Source organism: Mandrillus leucophaeus, unplaced genomic scaffold (assembly GCF_000951045.1).
Source record: "Mandrillus leucophaeus isolate KB7577 unplaced genomic scaffold, Mleu.le_1.0 Scaffold100, whole genome shotgun sequence".
NCBI lineage: Eukaryota > Metazoa > Chordata > Mammalia > Primates > Cercopithecidae > Mandrillus > Mandrillus leucophaeus.
Window position 1 is genome coordinate 1322685 of NW_012098099.1, and position 23892 is coordinate 1346576.

The 23892-nt window shown below is 38.0% G+C and overlaps 1 protein-coding gene across 1 annotated transcript in view; it reads left to right on the forward strand.

Moving 5' to 3' along the window:
- The window catches only part of VPS41 (vacuolar protein sorting 41 homolog (S. cerevisiae)), a 217932-nt gene that overhangs the window by 128311 nt on the left and 65729 nt on the right, over positions 1–23892 (forward strand). Inside the window, exons 8-9 of the mRNA XM_011972735.1 lie at positions 18383–18502; positions 19636–19782. Coding sequence (XP_011828125.1) covers positions 18383–18502; positions 19636–19782 — 267 coding nt within the window. The remainder of the gene's footprint in view (positions 1–18382; positions 18503–19635; positions 19783–23892) is intronic.

A 23892-nucleotide genomic window follows, 5' to 3' on the forward strand; every position in this document is an offset into this window, starting at 1 on the left:
AAATATCTTTCAATTTTGAGCTTCATTTTCAGGGAATTGAAGACGTTAGTGCATCTTTGTATAGATCTTAGTGAATCTCACACACACACACACACTAGTTATATATATATATAAATAGTTTATTAGGGAGTATTAACTCACAAGATCACAAGGTAAGGTCCCACAATAGGCCGTCTCTGCAAGCAGAGGAGCAAGGAAGCCAGTCCGAGTCCCAAGCTGAAGAACTTGGAGTCTGATGTTCAAGGGCAGGAAGCATCCAGCATGGGAAAAAGATGTAGGCTGGGAGGCTAAGCCAGTCTAGTCTTTTCACATTCTTCTGCCTGCTTTTATTCTGGCCATCGTGGCCAGATTAGCTGATTAGGTTAGATTGTGCCCATGCAGATTGAGGGTGGGTCTGCCTCTCCCAGTCCACCAACTCAAATGTTAATCTCCTTTGGGCAACACCCTCAGACACACCCAGGAGCAATACTGTGCTTCCTTCAATCCAATCAAGTTGATACCATCACAGTGATATAGCATAAGTTCACAAGGCTGAAATTTAAACCCAGGTGTTCTTAGGACTGAAGATCTGGAGGATTTTGCTTTGTTGGTTTGTGTTTTTTGTTTTTTTTTTTTGAGACAGAGTTTCGCTCTGTCGTCCAGGCTACAGTGCGGTGGCGCAATCTTGGCTCACTGCAAGATCCGCCTACCGGGTTCACACCATTCTCCTGCCTCAGCCTCCCGAGTAGCTGGGACTACAGGTGCCCGCTACCACGCGCGGCTAAATTTTTGTATTTTTAGTAGAGACGAGATTTCACTGTGTTAGCCAGGATGGTCTCGATCTCCTGACCTCGTGATCCACCCGCCTCGGCCTCCCAAAGTGCTGGGATTACAGGCGTGAGCCACCGTGCCCGGCCTGTGTTCTTTAATAATCAGTGTATTCGTGAAGTTTAATAATTGCTTTTCTGCTGCAAGGAATACCTGTAGTCTCATCAAGTTTGCCATATTAATTCTACTGCATGAATGTCTTGTCTCCCTGTAGGATGTCTGGGTGAACTGTGTCAGTAACATATTCTTCATCCTTTTACTTAGCATATGATATCATTTGCAGACATCCGTAGAAAGGACAGTGTGCCTGCAGCAGTCTGGGTCAGAGTCCATTGAATAGATCCGTGAGCAGTGTAGGAACAGCAGAGTAATCTAGCATCTAATTATTGGTAAGGTAACATGAGAAGAGTTTGGAATTTATAGAAAGTTGGACATTGTGATAAGCAATAAAATAAGTAGAATTCAAAAAGTGCTGAACAGGCAGAACATCAGGGGTTTGGTTTGTCTCTTTGGTTGTCACTGACTACTTGACAAGCTGTTCTATATTCAGTCTTCTGTGAGAGTAATTTTTTTTTTCCTATTCAGTTCTCCAAAAATGCATCTGTTGACATCTCTTTCCAAGCACACACAAAAATGTTTATGTGTATATAAAATGAGAGTAAAATAAAAACAGTTAAGGTCATCTGGTGAAAAATTGAATTAAAATTGATTTTGTTATTAACTTACACATTCGGGACTAAAATAATTTAAAAGGAAAAACACACTGAAGAGCTTCGTATATTGTATATAAGGCTTAGTATGTGGGGCATGAGAAAAGCACATGTATGATATTTTAAAGTGAGGAATCCCGTGATTACCCATGTCAGTGTAAGTAATTGGTATTAAGTCATCTATTTTTGAGATGTTTTAAAATAGCTTTATTGGTACATAATTTGCATACCATGAGGTTCACCAGATGACAGTGTGCTGTTTAATGGTTTTAAATATATTTACAGTGCTTTGCAACCATCAACATAATCTAACTTGAGAACACTTTCATCACCCCAAAAAGAAACCTCGTGCCCATTAGCAGACATTCCCCATCTTCCTTCCTCCCCTCCTCTCATCCATAGGCAACCACTAATCTATTGTCTTTCTCTAATAAGTTTTCCTATTCTGGTTATTTCATGTAAATGGAATCGTGTAATATATGGCCTTTTTGTCTAGTTTCTTTCCTTATTTTTCTAGGTACATCAATGTTGTGGCATGTATTCGTATTTCATTCCTTTTTATGTCCAAATAATATTTCATTGTATAGATCTATGATGTTTTATTCATCTGTGTATCACTTGATTGACATTTGGATTGTTTCTACTTTTTGGCTATTATGAATAATGCTGCTATGAACATTTTTGTACGGCTTTTTGTGGCTATGTGTTTTCATTTCTCTTGAGTACGGAATTGTTGAATCATATGGTAACTCTATGTTGGACATTTTGAAGAGTTGCCAAACTGTTTCCCAAAGTGATTGTTCCATTTTACATTCTCATCAGAAATATATGAGGGTTTTAATTGTCTACATTCTCACCAATGTTCATTCTGTTTTCTCTTTTTGATTATAATCACTCTGGTGTGTGTTAGTAATACCTCATTGTGGTTTTGACTTGCATCTAATGACTGATGATGTTGACCATCTTTTCCTGTGCTTATTGGCCATTTGCATATCTTCCTTGGAAAAATGTTTATTCAGATTCTTCGCTCATTTTTTAATTGGGTTTTTTTTAAATTATTATAGAGTTGTAAACTTTAAAAAATAAATTCTTGGCAGATATTCCTTATTAGATACATGATTCGCAAATATTTTTTCCCAGCCTACGAGTTGTTGATGGTATCCTTTGAGGCACAGAAGTTTGTAACTTTAATAAAGTCACATTTATCTTAATTTTTTTTGATACTTGTGCTATTGGTGTTGTATCTAAGAGATCATTTTCTGTTGCCTATTCCAAGGTCATGAAGATTAATGCCTGTTTCTTTTAAGACTTTTGTATTTTTTACTCTTAAATGAGGTGTATAACATATTTTGAGTTCATTGTTGTGTATGATGTGAGACAGGAGTGCAAATGTATTCTTTTGCATGTGAATATCCAGTTGACCCAGCATCATTGTTGCAAAGACTATTCCTTTCCCATTGTCTTGGGCCCTTTGTGGAAAATTGGTTAACCATAAATGTTAGGGTTTATTTCTGGACTCTGAATTTTACCAGTCTATATAGCTATCTTTATGCCAGTGTCCCTTTTAGGTTTCAAAGCCACTAATTTTTCTGTAATTAGTTATGGGATGATAGCTGAACTACAGATGCTCCTCAGTTTACAGTTGGGGTTGTCCCAATAAACCTATTGTAAGTTGAAAATACCATTAAGTCAAAAATGCATTTAATATACCTAACCTACTGAACATCACATCTTAGCCTGGCCTACCTTAATTGTGGTCAGAACACTACAGTTAGGCAAAATCATTTAGCACAAAGCCTATTTTATAATAAAGTATTGAATATATAATGTAATTTATTGAAAGCTGAAAGTGAAAAATGAGTCATTGTATGGTTACCATCATAAAGTTGAAAAATCGTTAAGTCAAATAATCGTAAGTCAAAGACTATGTACTCTTAAAACTTTGGTTTGGGGTTCTTTCCCTTTAAAAAGCCATTTTATGTATCATCATTCTTTAAGGAAAACCTGTTTTTATTCCCAGTACGATTAAAGCACCCTAAGGTAATACAAACAAGTTATTTCCACTTACTAAAGAAGATATGTATATGAGATCTGTCTATCTGTCTATCTGGATGGAGGGGTGTGTGTGTGTATGACAAAACAAGTCTTTTAAAAGTGTGATAATACTTTATGATTTAGAATAATTTATTTGAAAAGCCGTTATAATTTATTTTACTTATGTTAAAGGCTTTAGAAACACGTAACCGTGTCCACAAATTAATGACTTGTAACATACAAACTTTGATTTATTTGGATCCATTAAATTTTACCATGTAAATACGTATTTAGTAAGTAGTAAAAAGTACTATTTAGTTGATAAATTATAATGATCTGTTTGCATATGGTTAAATGGAGATTTTTAAAACATGTATCATCCTGGTGTGATTTGCAGAAATCTCCAGAGAATTTCCTTTTTCTACATGTTGTGTGGTATATACTTGTAAAGATTACTGATGCTACATGCTTTTGACATTAGTGTGTTTTGTTTTGAAATAGATTTATTTAGTTGAGGTATGTTAGGATGTCTTTTTCTAATTTCATTAAGAAATATATCTTTGATGTTAAAAACTAAAGGCATGTAGAAGGTGACATTAAGAAAGGAGGACTATTGTGAAATGATCACTTTCATTTTGAAAGTGTTCGCAAATTTTTAGGAGGAGCTGCTCTTTTTGTAACTGAGTTTTAGAGGTTTATATCTTTGACAAATGAGATAAACAACTACATTGGCTCAGTAGCTACTCAAATCCTTTCAGCTGCAATTTTAAACTAGCAGCATAAACTAGGCAGAACAATTTTGAAAAGCCCAACATTTAGCAAATGGTTATAACCTTGCAATAATCATATGTCATAGATACCAAGATCCCTCCTCTGTTGAGAACAGGTGGCAGATCACATAGAGGGAAAAGAGAATAAAGACATATATCAGATAACTGGAGGTTATGACTTTCTGCCTTTAAGAAATAATTTAATCTTCAAAAAATTGGAGCAAAGACTAGCCAAATGAAGGTGTAATGTGGAATAAAGACATTCTTAACCCTTAAGAACACTGATCGCTAGACTGACAGCCAAATAAATCCTTGGAATTATATGCCACCTTCTACAAACAATGGGTTAAAGTGGCACAGAGACTAGAAGAACTAAGTAGAAAAGTAGAGGACCACTATGAGATATTCATGAAGTCATAAGAAAATTTGAGAGAGATGTCTATTAATATTTAATAGTTGTTTAATCTTATTACAATTTTTGATTCCTATAAAAATTATTAAAGTAATTAGAACATACTTTTCAAAATAGTACTGCAGAACATAGCAATGTAGCAGAAGAAAACCTGAAACTGTAGTTTGACAGATATTTCTTTTTTAAAGTTCTCCTCCTTAGGTGTTTAGAGGTAGCTCCTTATCCACCAGGGACTAGGACTAGGAGGCTATAGTTCTGTCTGGCATAAACTTTTATTTTAGGTTTTCAAGGTATCTTCTTAGTAGTTGAATGCAGTAGCTGGATTTATGGACTCCAGTGCTTGACACATGAGCATAAAAAGCTTATTCCAAATTCTGTTTTCTTTCCATCTTGAAAAAAGAAAGAAAAGAGAAAGCACATGTCTTAAAAGTGCCATTGGAGAGAGCTTTCAAACATGTGAACCAATGAATTTTTTTGGTAAGTGTAACCTTCTTGTGTAGCAAGAATTCTAATACAGGAGCATGGCAAATGAAGTTTCTATTTTAGAAATAAATCTGCCAAGTGAATCTTGTCTGGATTTTTTTTTTTTTTTAATTGTCCAGCTTTCCCTCTCAGCAGGTAAACTTTAGCTTCATAGGACCTTTACCTTTGAACTCTGAAAGACACTTTATAATAACTGGTTCTACTACTTTGACAAGTCATTAAATTGTCGTGATGCCGTTTGCAGTGGAGTTCACTTTTAGAAATGAGATACTCAGCTGTTTGGTGTTATGGTGGGATAGAATGAGGGGACCTGGCCGCAGGGACAAGTTGCTTTGTAAGCTGGAAAATGTCAGTCAGCAAACAAGGAAAGGATCAGAGTGAATGAAATGAGGAAAATTTGAAATGGCAAATTTTACCTGAAGGACAGAGATGGTAGTGTCAACCAGCTTCTGTAAGCTTCCAGCAGTGATCTGCAAATAATAAATTGGATTTTGAATCCTTTTTCAAAGAGGAGTCAATACGGGAAGCTTTTTATGAAACTGTAAATATTTAAAAAATTATTATTAAGATTATTTTTAAATTTTATTTCTTTTGCCCTTGTTATCAACATTATTTTTATCTTTTTCTAGCTTAATTGAGGTATAATTGACAAATTAAAATTTCATATATATATATAGTGTGTGTGTGCATTTTTAGTAGAGACTGGGTTTCACTATGTTGGCCAGTCTGGTCTCGAACTCCTGACCTTGTGATCCGCCTGCCTTGGCCTCCCAAAGTGCTAGGCTTACAGGCGTGAGCCACCACGCCCAACCAAATTATAGATATTTAAGTTACAATGATAATTTGATATATACCAAATGTATTTAGTATTTGTTGTGAAATGATTGCCATATTCAAGCTAATTAACATTATCAGTTGCCTCACATAGTTACCATTTTTTTGTGTGATGAGAATACTTACAATCCATTAGTAAATTTTAAGTATTTAATATAGCATTATTGAATATAGTAACCATCGTGTACATTAGATCCCCAGAATTTATTCATGTTAGAACTGAAAGTCTGTGCCCTTTTGGCCAACATCTCCACATAGCTCCCAGTCCCCTGGCTACAAATCTTTTTAGAATCTGGATAATCTGGTGAGCCTTTTCTTACCACTGCCATCCCTAAACATGAAGTGTAGGAGTGCTTCCTAATGTATTTGTTCATCTTTGGGTCAGATTGGACCTGGGGTTTTGATGGCTAGAAGGGTTTTGACATTAGCAGTTCCTCTCTGTCTCCTGTCCAGTGTTTGGATCTCTAGGATAATATTTCCGCAAGTTGTCAGATGCTTGATTGTAGCCTTCTACCTGAAACTTCCTTCCACATTACTTACCATTGTAGTTTTCAAGTGAATCGTCTGAACATTTTTAAGAATTAAAATTAAGGCTTCCTAATTAATTCACAATTACACCACAGGCAGCCACCAATCTAATGGTTGCATGTTGAGGCATTGTAAATACATACCTTTATTTCTTCTAGGTACTGTGTTGTAAGTTGTAGTTCCATTCCTAGAAATTTATTTCATGCTGTCATCAGTGTACCAAAATTGATTAAAAACCATTGATTAATAGGAAGTAGAACACAAATGTAACCTTCACAAGCATTTTTTTAGGTATTAAAAATGAAGCAATAAAACAGCTCTATTAAAGTATTTTTTGGTGAGTTTTCCTATGTATGCTAAGCTATCTGAGGCTAAAAATAGAAATATAACACTTAAATAAAAATCGTTTTCAGTCTGAAAAACAGGTGTTCTTCATTGCTGATTGCTTTTCTGATGTCAATATGTAGGACTCCTAGAGTATTTGAATGGTATCTACAGTGGTCGGGGTGGGAGAGTTGGGTCCATAGCAACTTCATTTTCCTTTATGATTCCGATTGTCTCATATTCATCAAATGCCTGTTAAAAATATACTTTTTTCTTTAATGAGTTCAGCTAACTTTTTCATATAATATTTCCGTACTGATTGTAGCTTTCCCCTGAACTTGGATGTTAAAACTACCATCTCTCTTCCTGGAGTAGTCAAACCATCTTTTGCTCTTTGCTGATAATACCTTCTTTTGCGTATGGAGAGTCCTGTGCATATTCTTAAGTATTTTGGGGAATGACCGCAAGTGTCATTGCCAGTTCAGAGATGTTCATTAGATTTTCTTGTGGGATTTAACCTCAGCTGATTCTTTAACACTAAGAGTTTCTCTTTCTCTCTTTTGCTTTAAGATAAGGCTGTATAAAGCAAGGGGTCACAACTGCAGTCATTGTTAGTTGGTGTCACGGTGCAAACTAAATCAGTCATTTCCTAGGAGTATTTGGTTTGAATCTGCTTCCTGAATACAACTTTGTGTCGTGCTTCATGTTAGGTGCCGTGTGTACACAGGATCTTGATTTCAGAAATGGTGGTAGGCGTCCAAAAGCATACCGGTAAGATGGTGTAGGTAGAATATAGTTAATAAGACCATTAGTCAGAAAAGTGGTTTGATAGGAAATGAGTGTGTTTATATGTTCACATACAACACTATGGGGTAAATTTACAATCCTTTATTTGTCTTTAAGCCTTTTGGATCCCCCTCAGCCTGTATGGTTGTTTGTTTTCCTTTTAATTTTGTAACTCAATTTCAGCCAATTTTCTTGATATTTGTAACAGTGAAAATTGGTGCAAGCTAACTGTCTAACAATAGTGAATTAGCTGTGTCAGTGTCCTGCGGCCAAAGATCACCAGGAGCACCCCATATGGTTTTAGGAAGATGTTAGAAGACTTGTAGGATTTAGGCTGGTATGAGGTGATTTCGGGGAGGTTTAAGGCATCAGGGCTTTGCTCTAGATTGGATGCTGTCATGCAGTATGAGTAATTCTACAGCTGGGCATTTTAATAAATCTTATCTAGAAGGAGAAAAGGCTAAGCCAAAGCCAAAGTCATAACTGGTAAAGAAGCAGCAGTCTGTCATTTTAGCCAAAGTGGAAGGTGTTTGGTCATTGCCACGACTTGGAAAATGTTCCTGTCTGGTTTGCGTTCAGACGTGATTATGGAGCGGTCTTGCTTCTGTCCTGGGCCTTCACGGTCATGGAGTGGCCTCGGCTGATACTGGTTTTCTGTGAAATTGTTTATATTCATAAGGAGAACATCAGGGCCCTGCTGTGGGTGCCAGGCTAGCTTCTGGATGTCAGCTTTTCTCTTTCTCAGTTGGAATAAATAAAATTCTCAACATTCGATAGATTGCTTCTGTTGAGATTCTTTTCTAAAATATATGTATGGTTCGATTATCCTTTTTTGTAGAAATAAAATTATGTATGTAGATATATTCGTGGAAGGCTGTACACCAAATTATTAACAGTGTTTGTGTCTGGGCAGGATTATGAATGTTCTTTCTGACCTTCATTGACTTTTATTTACTTTTTTGTAGTAAGCATACATTATTTTTATAATAACAAAAAGCAAAAGAATGTATAGGGTACTCTCAATTATTTTAGATCTTGTTTTTAACTTATGATTGTACGTCATATGAAATTCCCTACATTATTGACATCTATTCTTAGCTCAGTGTTATTGAATAGTTGCATACTATTGTATCTTATGGATCTATTTGATTTTCTTAACCATTCTGTCTTTGGACCTTTAGGTTTTACCCAATGTTTGGCTGTCATAAATCATGATGTGGTGAAGCTTGGAATCTTTGGGCTTTCATCTGTTCCTCTGAATGTTTTCCTATCATTGATTCTTAGGATTAGAATTACTGAATCAAAGGTTATGATTATTTTTTAGGCATTTAATATGTGTTGCCAGGTAAAATTGTATTCCAGAAAACTTACACAAGTTTACATCAGCTATGTGTGAGTACCTATTTTACCACATGCTCATTGCCAATCTAATATATAGAGATACTCCATTTTTCTATTTTGTAATATATTTGAATTGTTAGTGATTTTGAACATTTTTATTTATTAGCAACTTCTGTATCTTCCTTTGTGATTTGTCTGATAGTATTCTTTGCTTAGGGCAGCTTTTAATATTACCATAGAAGCCAGGACAATGAAGGCTGTCCAATTGATATTTACTGTCAGTTTGAGCACAAATTATTGCTGCTTACTGAATAGCCTGCAGCCTTTTCTCCAATTTTGGCCAAATCTGGAATAATTATTCTTGTTCCCAGGGAGGCATTATATAGGAGTCTAAATGAGACTTTAGACCCTGAAGTGTGTAGAGAGGATGAACATATATTACCCCGTAGATGTGAGTCTGCCCCAAAACCGTCAGTTCTGCCACTTCTGTGAAAGCTATCAGTGCTGACCGGTGTGTCCAGTTAATGCCAGTTTTTCATAGAGATGGTAAGAAAGTGGATTATAATGCTCAAAATTGGGTTCATTTGACTCTATTTCTTCTGCAGATAGTGTCTTGATTTTTTTTTTCCAACTTTTGGGCTTACTTTGTTTTTGTTTTTTTTTTTTTTTAGTTTAGGTTTTTTTTTTTCTTTTGAGACTGAGTCTCACTCTGTTGCCAGGCTGGAGTGCAGTGGCATGATCTCGGCTCACTGCAACCTCTGCCTCCCAGGTTCAAGTGATTCTTCTGCCTCAGCCTCCCAAGTAGCTGGGGCTACGGGTGCACACCACCATGCCCAGCTAATTTTTGTATTTTTAGTAGAGTCGGAGCTTCACCATGTTGGCCAGGATGGTCTCCATCTCTTGACCTTGTGATCTGCCTGCCTCGGCCTCCTAAAGTCCTGAAGCCACTGTGCCTGTCCTGTTTTACTTTGAATTGTGTGAAGGGCTTGTTCAAATACATAAACCCATGTTTTCAGGTAACTGTCTGCATTATTCAAGACTTAGCAATTTTACATTTCTTTTTGATATGCTCACTGTGCAAGGATTTTCACCAGTCATCAATGATTGAGATTATAGGTAGTTAAAGTTAGAGATATTTGTTCATTGCACAGAACATTAATTCAAGTTTAATCACCCAGTGGATGACTTTTGTGTTATCTCTACCCTGATGATGAGGGTGTTTGACCTTGAGCCCAGCCCCAGGAAATGTATCCTCGGATAACTGCAAACTGAAAAACAGACTCAAGGTGTTTGGTATGAACAGCCAGCTCTATTAAATTTGTGGAATCCATATGGAAGATTTTTTTTTAAGTGGTAAAATTACTTAGAAAGTGTCCTAGTCATTTCTGAAATCACACTTGTAATTATGTGCTTGCATTTGCAGAAACTGCAGATTAGTAGTTTAAATAGGGGCCTACCTCACATGCTGGCTTGATTGCCAAACCCACATAGGTGTGTAGGTAGATACTGCATAGGTGGGTAGGTAGATCTAGCTGTCATCTCTGGTTTTTTAATGCAAAGAAAGCTGCTCCTAAATGGGACCTCCGGTGTTTAACTTATTTTGTTCTCATGGAACCTTTAGCTTAGATTTCTTGGTTGCTGAATTGATTGTTACCTTGTGTTGATATAGTATTTTTTAAATTTCAAAGCATTGGTCTGTCTATATAGGTTTCACAGAATTAACTGCAAGGGCCTGTCCAAAGCCTGTGTTGCTAATGCAGGAACAGAAAACCAAATACCACACGTTCTCACTTGTAAGTGGGAGCTAAATGATGAGAACACATGGATACATAGAGGGGAACAACACACACTGGGGCCTATTGGAGGATGGAGGATGGGAGGAGGGAGAGGATCAGGAAAAATAACTAATGCATACTAGGCTTAATACCTGGGTGACAAAATAATCTGTACAACAAACCCCTGTGACACTAGTTTACCCATGTAACAAACCTGCACATAAACCCCTGAACTTAAAAAACAAGTAAAAAAAAAAAAAAAGTCTGTGTTGCATGGGAATGGTGTTTACTGAAATGTTGTTTGTAAGCAAGTGCCATTTGAGTTGGCTCTAGGAACCCTTGTGCACACAAGTTTTCTATGGTACCAGCATTTTGTCCGTACTGAACTTGTTTTAAACATGTTAAATTCAGATAAAGGAGACTGAAACATTATAACTTGTTCAGAAAATAACCACTGAAGTTAAGGCAATAATATATTTTGGAAGTTCTCTTTTTCTTCCCACATGTTTATGTTGTATCTTGATGAACATAGTAGAGCTGTTGATGGTGTTTAGAAAAGCTGCATGTTTGAAACTTTGGCACTAAGCCTAAGCATGAAGCAAGACAAAGACACTTACCTGCTCCACATGGATTCCTGGTCATTCCTGCCTCCTTCAGGATTCAAGACCCCATCTGCCGTCAGTAGCCAGCCACCATCCTAGGTCTTCTCCACACTCATATTTTTCTCACTTGCCTTCTTGACTTTTAAAATTTTGCTCATGATCTTTTCTAATCTTGAATATTTAAATCCTTTTGTAACAGGATGTTCCCATTGTTATGCCTTTGTTTATTTTTATTGAGACAGTTTTTTTTTGTTGGGTTTTACTTTTATCTATTTCTCTGTTTTATTACCTGGATCTTCCACACCTTCCTGACCTAGCGCAGGTTCTCATTTGTGAAATATTTGTTTTCTTTAAGCCCCTTGGTTCTCCCTGTAGGAACACACGTGGTATCTAAGCCTTGACCCTGGACTGAAGCCCCTGCTGAATCTTGCCCACTTTCTTGTCTGCCTCAAAGCTAGCAGTGTGGTCAGTATTTAGGGAACCTGAAGGAGCCAAGTGATTTTTCAACTTGAAAGATTACAAGATGATTAAAACAGGGCCAACCATACTCTTTTCAACTCCATCAGGGAAGAGTGAGTGACAAGTAATGATGGATGTTAGGTGACCAGAATCGGGGACTTCATTACAGCCCAATAGGAATCTTGCCACACATGTGGGAGATTCTGGGCTCCGTGTCCTTATAGCGCTCTGTAGAGTAGGAAAACACTAGATAGATTTATCAGCACAAAACAGAGGAGAATAAAGTATATTGCTGAGGATGTGAGGGCTCATATTGAAATATAAGTACTGAGAGTGCTGACTGCCAGAATGTGGATTTATGGGAAATAAAGCCCTAAAATACTTTCTCCAACAAAAAAATAGACCTCTTGGAAACAGCTTTTCCTCTCTATGTACTTAGCTCCCATTGAGCTTAAATTGCTCTTAGTATTGTGATAATGACAATTCAACATTACAGGGTATGGAAGATGAACCAAATAAATTAACCAGCTGCTTTTAAGGGTAGTTTTTTTCAATGGCTTACCCCATAAAATGCTTTGTAGAACATTCGTGCTCAGTAGGTCTGTGGTCAGTTTTATGACTGGAAGGAAAAAATGGGTATTATTAACTGTCAGTGAAGTACAGGCAAATAGTTTTTTGGTAGTTAAATTAGTATAGAATGTTTGTAAGAAAAGGAGTTCATCTTTTCTTAAATCACCAAAGCAAAGCCTCCCTTGGCATTCCTATCAGAAAATATGTTTCTGCTTGAAATTCATGGAGATTAGGATAAAAAAGCCAATGGAGAGTGGATCATTTGGCCATTGTCCACTTATGAAACTCTATGTCAAATCAAAGCGAATCCTGTATGAGAGTTTCAGAGGTATAGAAATGACTCCGTAATTATTAGCGAGCATTTAAGGTTTTATACTATGTAGGATAGGAAAAGTGGACTCATGAGTAAAGAATAAAGTAGAGTGGAGAGGAAAGGCAGAAATAAATGTTCGACAGGGCCAGGCTGGTAACATCGAGGAGAGAAGCAGGCCAGGTGCCAGAGAGCCTGGAGAAGTAGGCGCTGTGGCAATCCAGAGAGCCTTCTGCAGGCTTGCAGACACATTTCAGAAATTACCGTTCAGGCCAAATGTGCGATCAGTTCGTGTCTCTGAAATAAAGGAGCTGCAATTACTTAAACCTAAGAGAGGAAGGCTAACCTTAAAAGCAGCTTTCAAATTTTTGACAAGTTGTGCACAAATTCTATCTGCTGACCTTGAGCGAAGGGAAATACAGTGACATTACGTGCCTGGATATGGGATCCATAGAAGTGAGCTCTTTCTAAAAGCAAGGCTGTGTTGATTGTATGAATTAGTCATTGGGTTCTTTAAATTTTTGAGATTAGAGTAGATTCCAATATGTTCAAAATACTTTAGGAGTATTACTAACTGTAAAGATAAGCTGAGTAACAAAGGTTTTGGGAAATTGCATAGCTCCCCCTGTAGCAAATGCATTGTGTATATGGTCAGAGAAGGAAAGAATTAAGACTAGTAGACTAGGATAGTCTACTTAATATTTAATATTTATTATGCCTGTGTGTCTAGCAAAGTATAAGATATGATCCTTTTCCCCAGCACACTGGTTGGGGAAATGCAAGGTAAACACGCCAATCTCAGTGCACAAGATTTAATAGAGTTAGTTATGCAGTGAGAAAACCAGTGTGACCATAAAACATATACAGAACCAACAAATTGGGGGGAAATTATTTGACTTACAAAAGAATTCTCCTAAATAATCACTTTCCTTAGTATGTTTATGATGACCTGCTTTATTTACAGATATTTTCTTATTTTTTATCCACAAAATATAAAGTGATAGGGACTTAGGCTATTTGAAAAACGTAAGAAAATAACATGAATCCTGTCAAAACTTGTAATGTTAATTAGTTAAAATTTGTTTCATTTACAGAGGTTAATTTTTTATTCCCCTCCGTTTTTGAGCACACATCAGCTGCATAGAATGGCATGTGCCTGTCTGCATTGTAGAAATAATCACTGGGAGAAGCTTCTTTGCTCTTTTGATTACATGTCAGAGCAGGGTCCACAAGATTTTTGGGAATCAATCCTGAGATGGCCTGGATTCAGAATTCTTCTGTCCTTCCTTTGCCTCCCTCCCCTCTGCTGGAAGTTTTTCGTTTCTTGTTTTGGGAAGTAGAGTAGGAGACAGAAGGAGGCCAGAGTTCAGCCACCTCTACTTCTTCCCGTAGCTCGAAGCACACAGAGTGTATAGAAAGGGTCCATTGGAGTGAGCTTACATTTTGGTGGGAACTGCAATAAGATTTAATTAACAGTTTTCTGAAGAAGTTAATGTTTTATTTGAAAAGTGTATACAGTTTATGTAAATTCATTCTAATACATGTTCAGTATGCCTCAAACATTACTTCTTTAAGTTCCAGTGAATTTTTTTTTTTTTTTTTGAGACAGAGTTTTGCTCTTGTTTGCCAGGCTGGAATGCAATGGCGCAATGTTGGCTCACTGCAACCTCCTCCTCCCAGGTTCAAGCGATTCTCCTGCCTCAACCCCCTGAGTAGCTGGGATTACAGGTGCCGGCCACCATGCCTGGCTAATTTTTTTTGAATTTTTAGTAGAGACGGGGTTTCACCATGTTGGTCAGGCTGGTCTCAAACTCCCGACCTCAGGTGATCCACCCACTTCGCCCTCCCAAAGTGCTGGGATTACAGGCATGAGCCACTGCACCCAATCTCCAGTGAAGTTTTGATATTGCTTTGTTGTTTCATTTTAACTATTCCCCTAAATTTTCCTGATTCTAAAAATAAGAGAATGGATTTTCATTCCCATTAATGTATTAATATTATAAAAATATTCATATATTTAGTGCAGAATAATTATAACATAGAAATAATATAAAATTTCAGCACTCATTTATAGAATTAGGATTGCTTCATTATGTATCTTTTAGATTTTATAATATATGTGGATACACATTCACATTTTAAGGACATTGTATTGAATACTGTAATTGTAATCTACTTTTTTATTTAATATGCCCTCATAGGTTTTTGTGTTAATGAAGATACATGCATAAAATAATTTAATAATGGATACATACTCATCATGTGTGCTCCACCGTATTATGCTCCGTCATTCCTCAGTTGTTAGTCCATTTCTGGTTGTTATAAATAGCTTTACATGCATCTTTACTAAGTCGTCTGATCATTTCTTAGCGTAAGTTTCTAGGTAGCAACCTCCTGGTGTCATGGTTTTTTTAAAGCTTTGAGTCCATGATGCCAAACGATCCTCCAGAAAGCTGGTGTCCAAGATCACAACTCAGTAGTTTGAAGATACCTCTTTCTCTGTACACACTCCGCTGTACCCCCCACCCCACATACCCATTCCTGACCATGTCATTTTGATTCATCTTTATCAGTTCATTCTTTTTCCTTCATCTATGAGTTCTAGAAACATTGCTGTACTGTTTTGAGTGTTGATTTTATAAAATGTTTTTACTATCGGGACAAATCCATTCCTTCCCCTAAATTACTTGATAAAAAAAATTCTTATTTTTTTAAGTGAATTTTTAGCATTTTTGGAATTTCTAGAAATAATCCCTTTGGGATTTTCTTTGGACTTGCATTAAAATTATAGGTTAATTTAATGAGACTTAAACTCTTTAGTGAGAACTGGAGTCTTTCTATCCATGAATATAATGTGCCTTTCTGTTTACTGAGTTCTCCTTTTGTATCCCTCAATGAAATGTTTTTGTTTTGTTGTGTAGCGACTTGTCATGTTCATTATTAACTTTTAAATCTAGATTTTCCGTTTTCTACAACTTTCTATCCCATAAAGTTTAGGTTTATAGTATTTGTTTTCTCATTTTTCAAAGTACTCTGGTTACCATAGGAATTCATCTTTTACCCAAAGATTGAGAAAATTTTTTGTATCATTTTTGTTTTGTTTTGTTCTTTCTCTTGTTCTTTGTTATTAGTTTCTTAATTTTGCTGTTACATGAGAATTATGATGATAAGAATTAGATCTTTTAAGTTACTTTGTTTTTTTCAATGTTGTCTTATTCATATGGAGTCACAAGTTGGGGATTACTCCCTGGGTAATTTGTGTTATTTTCAAATGCAGGATTTTTCCATAGGTGCCTGCCTCTTGTCAGAGTGCCTGCTTTCCTTCCCACCTGGGACAGCTACAGTGCTGGCTGCATGCTTGGGGACCCAACCTTTTGTGTTTCAGAGTGAGACTGGCCACTCCCCTTTGTTTCTGCCCCATTACACTGAGTATCAGGGGTGTTGTAGCATTCTAGGACCTGCCTGACCAACTACTTCCCAGGCAGGCTTTTACTGGGGGAATGAGTTAAATCATGGCCTTCACTGGGGTCTTACTATTAGCATATTTTACAGAATTTTTAGCTTAAAATTTGGAGCATATTTAACTTTTTCAACACAGGTGCAGAGTTTCTCCTCTTAGTACTGCATTGGTCATTTCTAGGTGGGAATTGGTGAGGGAAAGGAATTTGATGCTGTGTCCCACCATGCTGTTCTCCTGGCCATCCAGCCAGCCCTTCATTGCAGCAGGTGGTTATTGAGCACTCACTGTGCTTTGCCCATTTCGTACGATCACCTCCTTCAGATCCAGGCCACAGATAGAAGATAGGCATTTTGATCTTATCAGTTCATCATGTTTAATTGTTGTGGCCAGGCATGGTTGCTCACACCTGTAATCCCAGCACTTTGGGAGGCCAAGACCGGTGGATCACCTGAGGTCAGGAGTTCAAGACCAGCCTGGCCAACATGGTGAAACCCCGTCTCTACTAAACGTACAGAAGTTAGCCAGCCATGGTGGTGCACACCTGTAATCCCAGCTACTCAGGACGCTGAAATAGGAGAATCACTAGAACCCGGGAGGTGGAGGTTGCAGTGAGCCAAAATGGTGCCACCGCACTCCAGCCTGGGTAACAGAGCGAGACTCCATCTCAAAAATAAATAAATAAAAAGAATTGTTTTTAGCTGCCTGTCTTTAGTGGGGCATAATCTTCTCTGTAGCAGGAACTGTATGCTCAGCCTTTCTCCCCCTTTCCTAGATTTTGAACCTGCCCTTTCAAAATACTGAACACATTCATCATCCCTCTGCATTTGGGCTGACACAGGAGCTTCCCTAGCTCTGTTCTCTGCAAATGGCAGAAAGAGGCTGAATCACAGTCAGGGGACACTCCCGAAGGCCTCTAAGTCGGGGGTAAGGAGGCATGGTAGTAGTGACTTCTGAGTTGGAACCTGGGATGGGGGAGGACAGGGTGGGTTCGAAGGTCTCTGAGAATATATAGGATATATCTTAATGGGAAGATGGGGCTAGGTATGATCGGAAGAATCCCTGCCTCCAGTCTCCCTGTGGAAGTTGTGAAGTCACACAACTTCAAATTGTTATAGCATTTTAAAGTAACTGTACTTTGCTTACTTGTGATGATGGACGTCATATTTAATTTTAGGAATTTTATTTTGTGCTTCCTCTGCCTGTGTTAGTCTAACTATTGAGAAAGATATACAGGAAATACAAATAAAATGTGAATTACTCTCTTTCCCCTGTAACCTGTTTCCCCTGTCTCTTTTGGGGTGGGTAGCGGACATAAAATATACTAAGGTAGACTGAAATTGCTTGTAGTGGTAGGAATTTTAATAATTCTGTTATGGAATCTGTTGTCAGCATTTGCTTTTAAAGGGTAAACATGTGTTTCAGGATTGTGTGCCTTAAGTTATATACTGTATAAATGTCTTTTCTTAAAGGATTTAAAGGGAATATATCAAGAAAAATATTTATAGTGTTCTTAATAATGTATGACTTCCCAGAATTACATCTTCATTAATCTTAGAGGTTTTTGACCAGTTATATTTTATATTAAAATTTATCCAGCAGGTTTTTTGAATGATGGAATCTTCCCTTTAAAATAAAGACCCTAAATACTATGAAATTTCTAAAGAAGCTTAATTCCAATTTTTCTTATTTTGTGATGTGAATTGCTGTTCAAAAGTCGTTCAGTTATTTGAGTTAAATGAAAAACATAGACTGCTTCTATTACAGTTTAATCTGTGACTAATATCTTATTTTCAGTGAAAAACTTAAGAGGTTTTGATTTCCCGATTTACGAAATAAATTAGTTCCCGGACAATCATTTGAAGAACTCTTGTGATACAAATCTTTTGATTAACTAATGTGTGTTATTTTCCATGAATCTTGGTGTGTTGGTGCCACCCTGTGGCTTGGCCTTGTAGTAACTTCAGCACTCATCCATTTTAAACAACGTCCTGGGGAGAATATGATGTGCTAGGAATTCTTTCCAGGGTACAAATAATATTCTACTATAAGTTACATTAAAGATGTCGAGAGTGACTTGTTTGTTATGTGGTCACAAGGATAGGTAAAACTAATAAGTAAAGAACCTGATACATGATTTTCAGTTTTTAAGATTCTTTGTTTATGCTCTTTGTCCCTAGCTGCTACTGTTTGAACGGTCATGGATGAACAGATGGAAGTCCGTTGTTCTGCATGAAGGGGAAGGGAACATAAGGAGTGTGAAGTGGAGAGGCCATCTGATTGCTTGGGCCAATAATATGGTAAAAAATACGCCTCTGTCTTCCTAATGCTTGTTCAGTGGCAGAAGAATGGCCAAGTTGATAGGGTTGTAATGAAGGGAAAAGATGCCACTCTCTGTGGTGGTGATTTCTAAAAGGTGAAAGGACGATTGGTATCGTACCTAGGAGGTTAAAGAAATTAGATTGCTTTTGGCTTTCATAATATAGTAATTCCCAACATATTCTGGACGCTATTTTAGAGTAAGAAACCTGAGGCATGGAGAGTAGCCAAGAAAATGAAAAGCTATCTTAATAATTGAAGGACTGCATTGGGAATGGGTCTTGAAAATATCATTTGCCTGTTGGCCAAAGGCAAGTAAGAGTTGATATGAAACAAGTGCAGAATATTGCTGATTTCTCTTTTACTCCCAGTATAATCATAGGCAGAAGTATAGACCTGCCTGTAAGAAAGTGAATTGTGAATTTCAGTGCTGCATTTTAACTTAAAGTTTACTTACTGTGAATTGGGGCTAGTAGGAAGTTTTAAAAAATGGTCTTTTTGACATCTGGGATATGTTTTGGAACATCAAGGTATAATTTAGTATATCAGTTCTATTCAGTTTTAGATGGTAGAAATCTGGCTAGACTCTACCTTTTTATTCTGGACTTTCCTTACTTCTCCTGGGTCACAGTGAAGGTAAAACAAACCTGTGGTCTCTTGGTTCATTTTTAGTTAGCTGCTAGCCTGATGTTTTCATGTGAGAACTTTAAAATGTCAGATGTAGTTTTCTTTATATAGGTGGCTTTTCAGACTCAAAGTCGTTCTAAAAAACGAACTTCATTTTTGTGGTGGAACGATAAAATTAGAAATGTTACTTGTCTGTCGTTTTGGAAATGCAGCTATTGATGTCTGTACATTTCATGTTTCTGTTGGATGTGAGTCACCCATGCCATCTAAGAAAATCTCCTTTGTCCAGAAAGAAGGGTGGAGGTTTCCTTGTGGTTTAAGTTCCCATAGGGTTTGTGTGGAGCAGGAGCATTTTCCTTGCATGCTCAGTAAACACTGCTAATATTTCTCCGTGCTGGTTATTGCTAGTATGTAGCAGGAGCTGTTAATAAGTTTTCTGTTACTTTCCTCCTGAGTAGAGGATGCTTACTACTGTTTTATTTTCCAGGGTGTGAAGATTTTTGACATCATCTCAAAGCAAAGAATCACCAATGTGCCCCGGGATGATATAAGTCTTCGCCCGGACATGTATCCCTGCAGCCTCTGCTGGAAGGACAATGTGACACTGATTATTGGCTGGGGGACTTCTGTCAAGGTGGTTTTGCTTGTCTTTATAATAAGTCCATGTTATTATAGATCCACTGAGGGTGGTCCAAAGGACTGTGAGTCTTGAATGGCTTCTAGGACCCAAATCTTTTCACCTGGATGTTATTGTGATGTGATTACCATTTAATGCTCAAATTATTTCCTGTGCATAAGTTTTAAGATATATTCTTTCTTTTCCATGGCATGTAAAACTATTTGTGAACTTTTTCATGTTCAGAATGGTGCTGTCTTTTTCAATCTTCTTTTAATTTCTCACATCCCGGCTGGCCTTAGCTATTTACAGAACATGGGGTTCGTTTTGTTGTTTAGTCAGGTTTTCTTCTCTTTATTATTCTTTCCATTTTCCCTTAGCTTTGACCCTTCACTTCTTCATTAGAGTTATTGATAGTGGAGAGAGAAGGTTAAAATTAAATCATCCTGCTGCTTGGTGATAATTTGATGAAGTAGAGGCCCAGACTTATCATCAATAATAAGATTTGGGAATATTTTCTGAAGTTTAATTATCTGACCCTTATGTGCCTGGGTAAATGAAATTTAGCTGCTCTGCAAAAGGGGGCCCAAAGCTCATTCACATTTATTTTATGCCTACTAGTGCTTCTGTTATATTAGATACTTCAGTGCCAAAAGTTGTTTCTCTTTAAAAAATAGCTAAATTCAAACAAAATAAACTAAAAATTAGTGGAAGCGTAAAAATGACATGAGAGAGGATCCCAGCAATAGCCTCATGGAAGAGCTCAGGCTTTGAGGCCAGACAGACCTGGGATCAAGTGCAGCTTCTCCATTTTCCTTTGTGATCCTCTGTGAGCCTTACTGTCCTCATCCACAAAATGGTAGTGCTAATTGTTCTCACATCACAAGTTTTGGGGAGAAAGAAGTGAGCTAATGCACGTAAAGAGTTTTGCATAGAATCTGATGTATTGTAATTGCTTAATAAATGTTAGCTGTCACTATTATATAAAGTTCTAGAAATGTCATGAAGGGGATATGGCTGTTTAAAATTTACTCTTCTCTGGAAAGGGAAAGTGAAAAATTATTAATGGAATGACTGTTATTAGCAAGACAAACATTGTTACACTTTAGGCCTTCCCAGCCCTTATTTTATTATCATTCAGGTTCTGTTTTCTTCATGTGTTAAGTGAACACAACCTGATTTATATTTAGGGTAACAGGAAAGAAGCTGTGCCTATAGCATAGGATGGAAAAAGTGATTCCCTGTGGGCTCTCTGTCCCATGTGTGTGGTTACTCATCCAATAAATTTATATTCTTACTATTTTAAAAATCCCTTAAATGGACCAGGTAGCTTGTTAAAGTTCTGATTTTCTTTTCTTATGGTGAAAGACAAGGAAAATTAGCCTATAAGAATATGTAACAAGTTCACTCATTACTACCAGAAATTCTTTCTCTGGTATGCTGAATGATGGCCCCAAGGATAGCAGGCCCTAATTCCTAGAACCTGTAAATGTTTCTTTATATGACAAAAAGGCAAATATTTCTTTATTTGACAAAAAGGTAAATATTACTTTATTTAGCAAAAGATATGATTAAGTTAAGGATCTTGAGATGGGGGATTAACCTACATTGTCTGGGTGGGCCCTAAATGCAATCACGTTTATCTTTATGAGAGGGAGGTAGAGGGAGATGCTATCATGGAAGAGAGGAGGAGAAGGCAGTACCACTGGGGAGGCAGAAATTGGAGTGAGGTGGCCAGTGAATGGTGGCAGCCACCAGAAAGCTGGAGGAGACAGCAGATTGTCCCCTAGAGCCTCCAGAGGAAGGACAGCCCTGCCAACACCTTGATTTTAGCCCAGTGAACCTGATTGCAGACTTCTAGCCTGCAGAACTGTAAGAGAATACATCTCTGTTGTTTTAAACCACCAAGTGTGGCAGTCTGTTATAGCAGCCATGGGAAACAAATACCCTTTCTCCATGCCTAAGTTAAGATCCAGCTTCTATACAATTTTTATGTCAAATATTTCATTTTATTGGAGGTTCTTTTTCTTCAAACTCAGTTCTATATGTTGAGCACTTCTCAGTGTAGACTCTTAGTGAGTTCTGTTGAAGGAAGAGGAGATAAGGACATGGTCTTTCTTCAGAGAGACAGCAATCTTGTTGAGGAGAAGCAACCAGAAACAGTATAATAAAGTGTGCAATTGGAGCTTACCATTTACTTCATTCATTCATTTGCCCAACAAACATTTACCAGGTGCCTGCAGTGTGCCAGGCAGTGTTCTAGTGTTGCAGAACACAAATAGACAAATGAGTAAGTTCCTTCCCTTGGGAAATTTATGTTCTAGTGAGGAAGGTGGACAAAAACAAGTTAGTATAGCATGTTGAAGGTGACAAATAAAAAGGAGGACATTTTAACAGGATAATAGGAAAAGGGATTGGGGTAGGTACCATTTACTATAGGGTGGTCCAGGGATGGCCTGTCCAATAACTAATATGTCGTTTGGTCAGAGATCTGGAGAGAAAAGTTACGCAGCTCTGTGGGGGGCCTGGGGTAGGAAGTGTTAGCAGAAGGAGCAGGAGTGCAAAAATTCTTGAAGCAGGAGTGTGATTGGTATGCTTTTGAGGAATAGCAAGGAAGCTGTTTGTGTCAGAGTGAGTGGAGCAGGTATGGAGGAGAGGGATGTAGGTGAGGGTGGGGGAGGATAGGGTGGAGGAGCAAATGATGTTGGAGCCCAGGGGCCCTTGAGAAGTCTTTGGCTTTTAATTTGAGTGAGGTAGGAAGCCAGCACAAGGCTTTGAGCTGTTGTGGAGTCAGTTAAATGATCTAACTTGTGTTTTAGGAGGATCTCTGGTTGCTGTGTGGAGCTAAATAGCAAAGGGGCAGCCAAGAGGGGAGACCAGTTAGGCCACTGCAGTCATCTCCATAAAAAATAATGTTGTCTCGGGTCAGTGTAATGCAGCTGGTGAGAAATGACCAGATCCTGGATATATTTTGATGGTGGACTCTGCAGTATTTGTTGACACTTGCATGTGGGGTGTGAGATCACAGTCACCTAACATAATGGAAGGTGAAGCTACCTTTTGCTGAAATGGGAAAGACTATTGATAGAGCATGTTTAGAGTGAAAAAGGCAAGAGTTGGTTTTAGGTATGTCTACTTGAGAGATGCCTGTTATCCACCCATATGGAGAAATGGAGGAGACAGTTGGAGGAAGCAGATTAGAGTTCATGGGCAAGAACCTACCTGTCAATGGTAAAGGGCTCTTATAATCATTGATTTGTGCTTATGCAGAACATGAACTTAGGGCAGCACTTACCTATTCACCCACCTTTACCTGCCACTTTCTACCTATGAGACAGGTGCTCGGTGAGCCCAGACTGCAGAGCTGAGTAGTACAGTAGAGCCATGCCCAGCTACCAGTAGTGCAATGCATCCTTGTTTTCAAGCTGTGGCATGGCCAACAAGATACCAGTCAGGCCTTGGTGTGAATTCCAACTCTGACCAGGCAGTCTGGCATCACTCACAGAGCTTCAGTGTCCTCATCTCAAGATTAGACATAATAATGTTGTCTTTCAGGGGTGTCTGAGTGTCGGAAGACTGTCAGCCCTCCAGTTCTGTCAGTGTCCCTCAGATCTCTGCACTTCATCTTCCTGTCAAGTCTTTTTGGTGCTGGTTTTGCCCCAACTAAACCTGTGCTCAACAGTGTAGTTAGAATAATCTAAGTGCAGGTCAGATAAGCTCACTCCCCTCCTTGCGCATAGGATGATTGATCATAAGCATGACTTCCAAGGTTCTGTGTGATCTGCCTCTCCATTCCTCTCCAGCCTCAGCTCTGTATCCTTCTTCCCCCATGCCCTCCATTTCTGTCTGATTGAACTTCCAGTTGAAGGCCCTACGCTGTCACATCACCCTGTTCTCCTGTGCTGTCTCTCCTGCTTCAACTTACATGTCACTTCTTCCAGGAAGTCTTCCTGCCCTAGCAGGAGATGCCCCTGCTCTGTACTTCCCCGTCACACTTCAGTAAAGTGCCTTATTTTTGTGTCTCCCCTGCTGCACCATAATCTTAAGAAAATAATGATATCTATTTCACAAAGGGCTTAACTCAGGAGCGGTGCCAGTAAGTGCCCAAAAAGTGTTCACTAATATCGC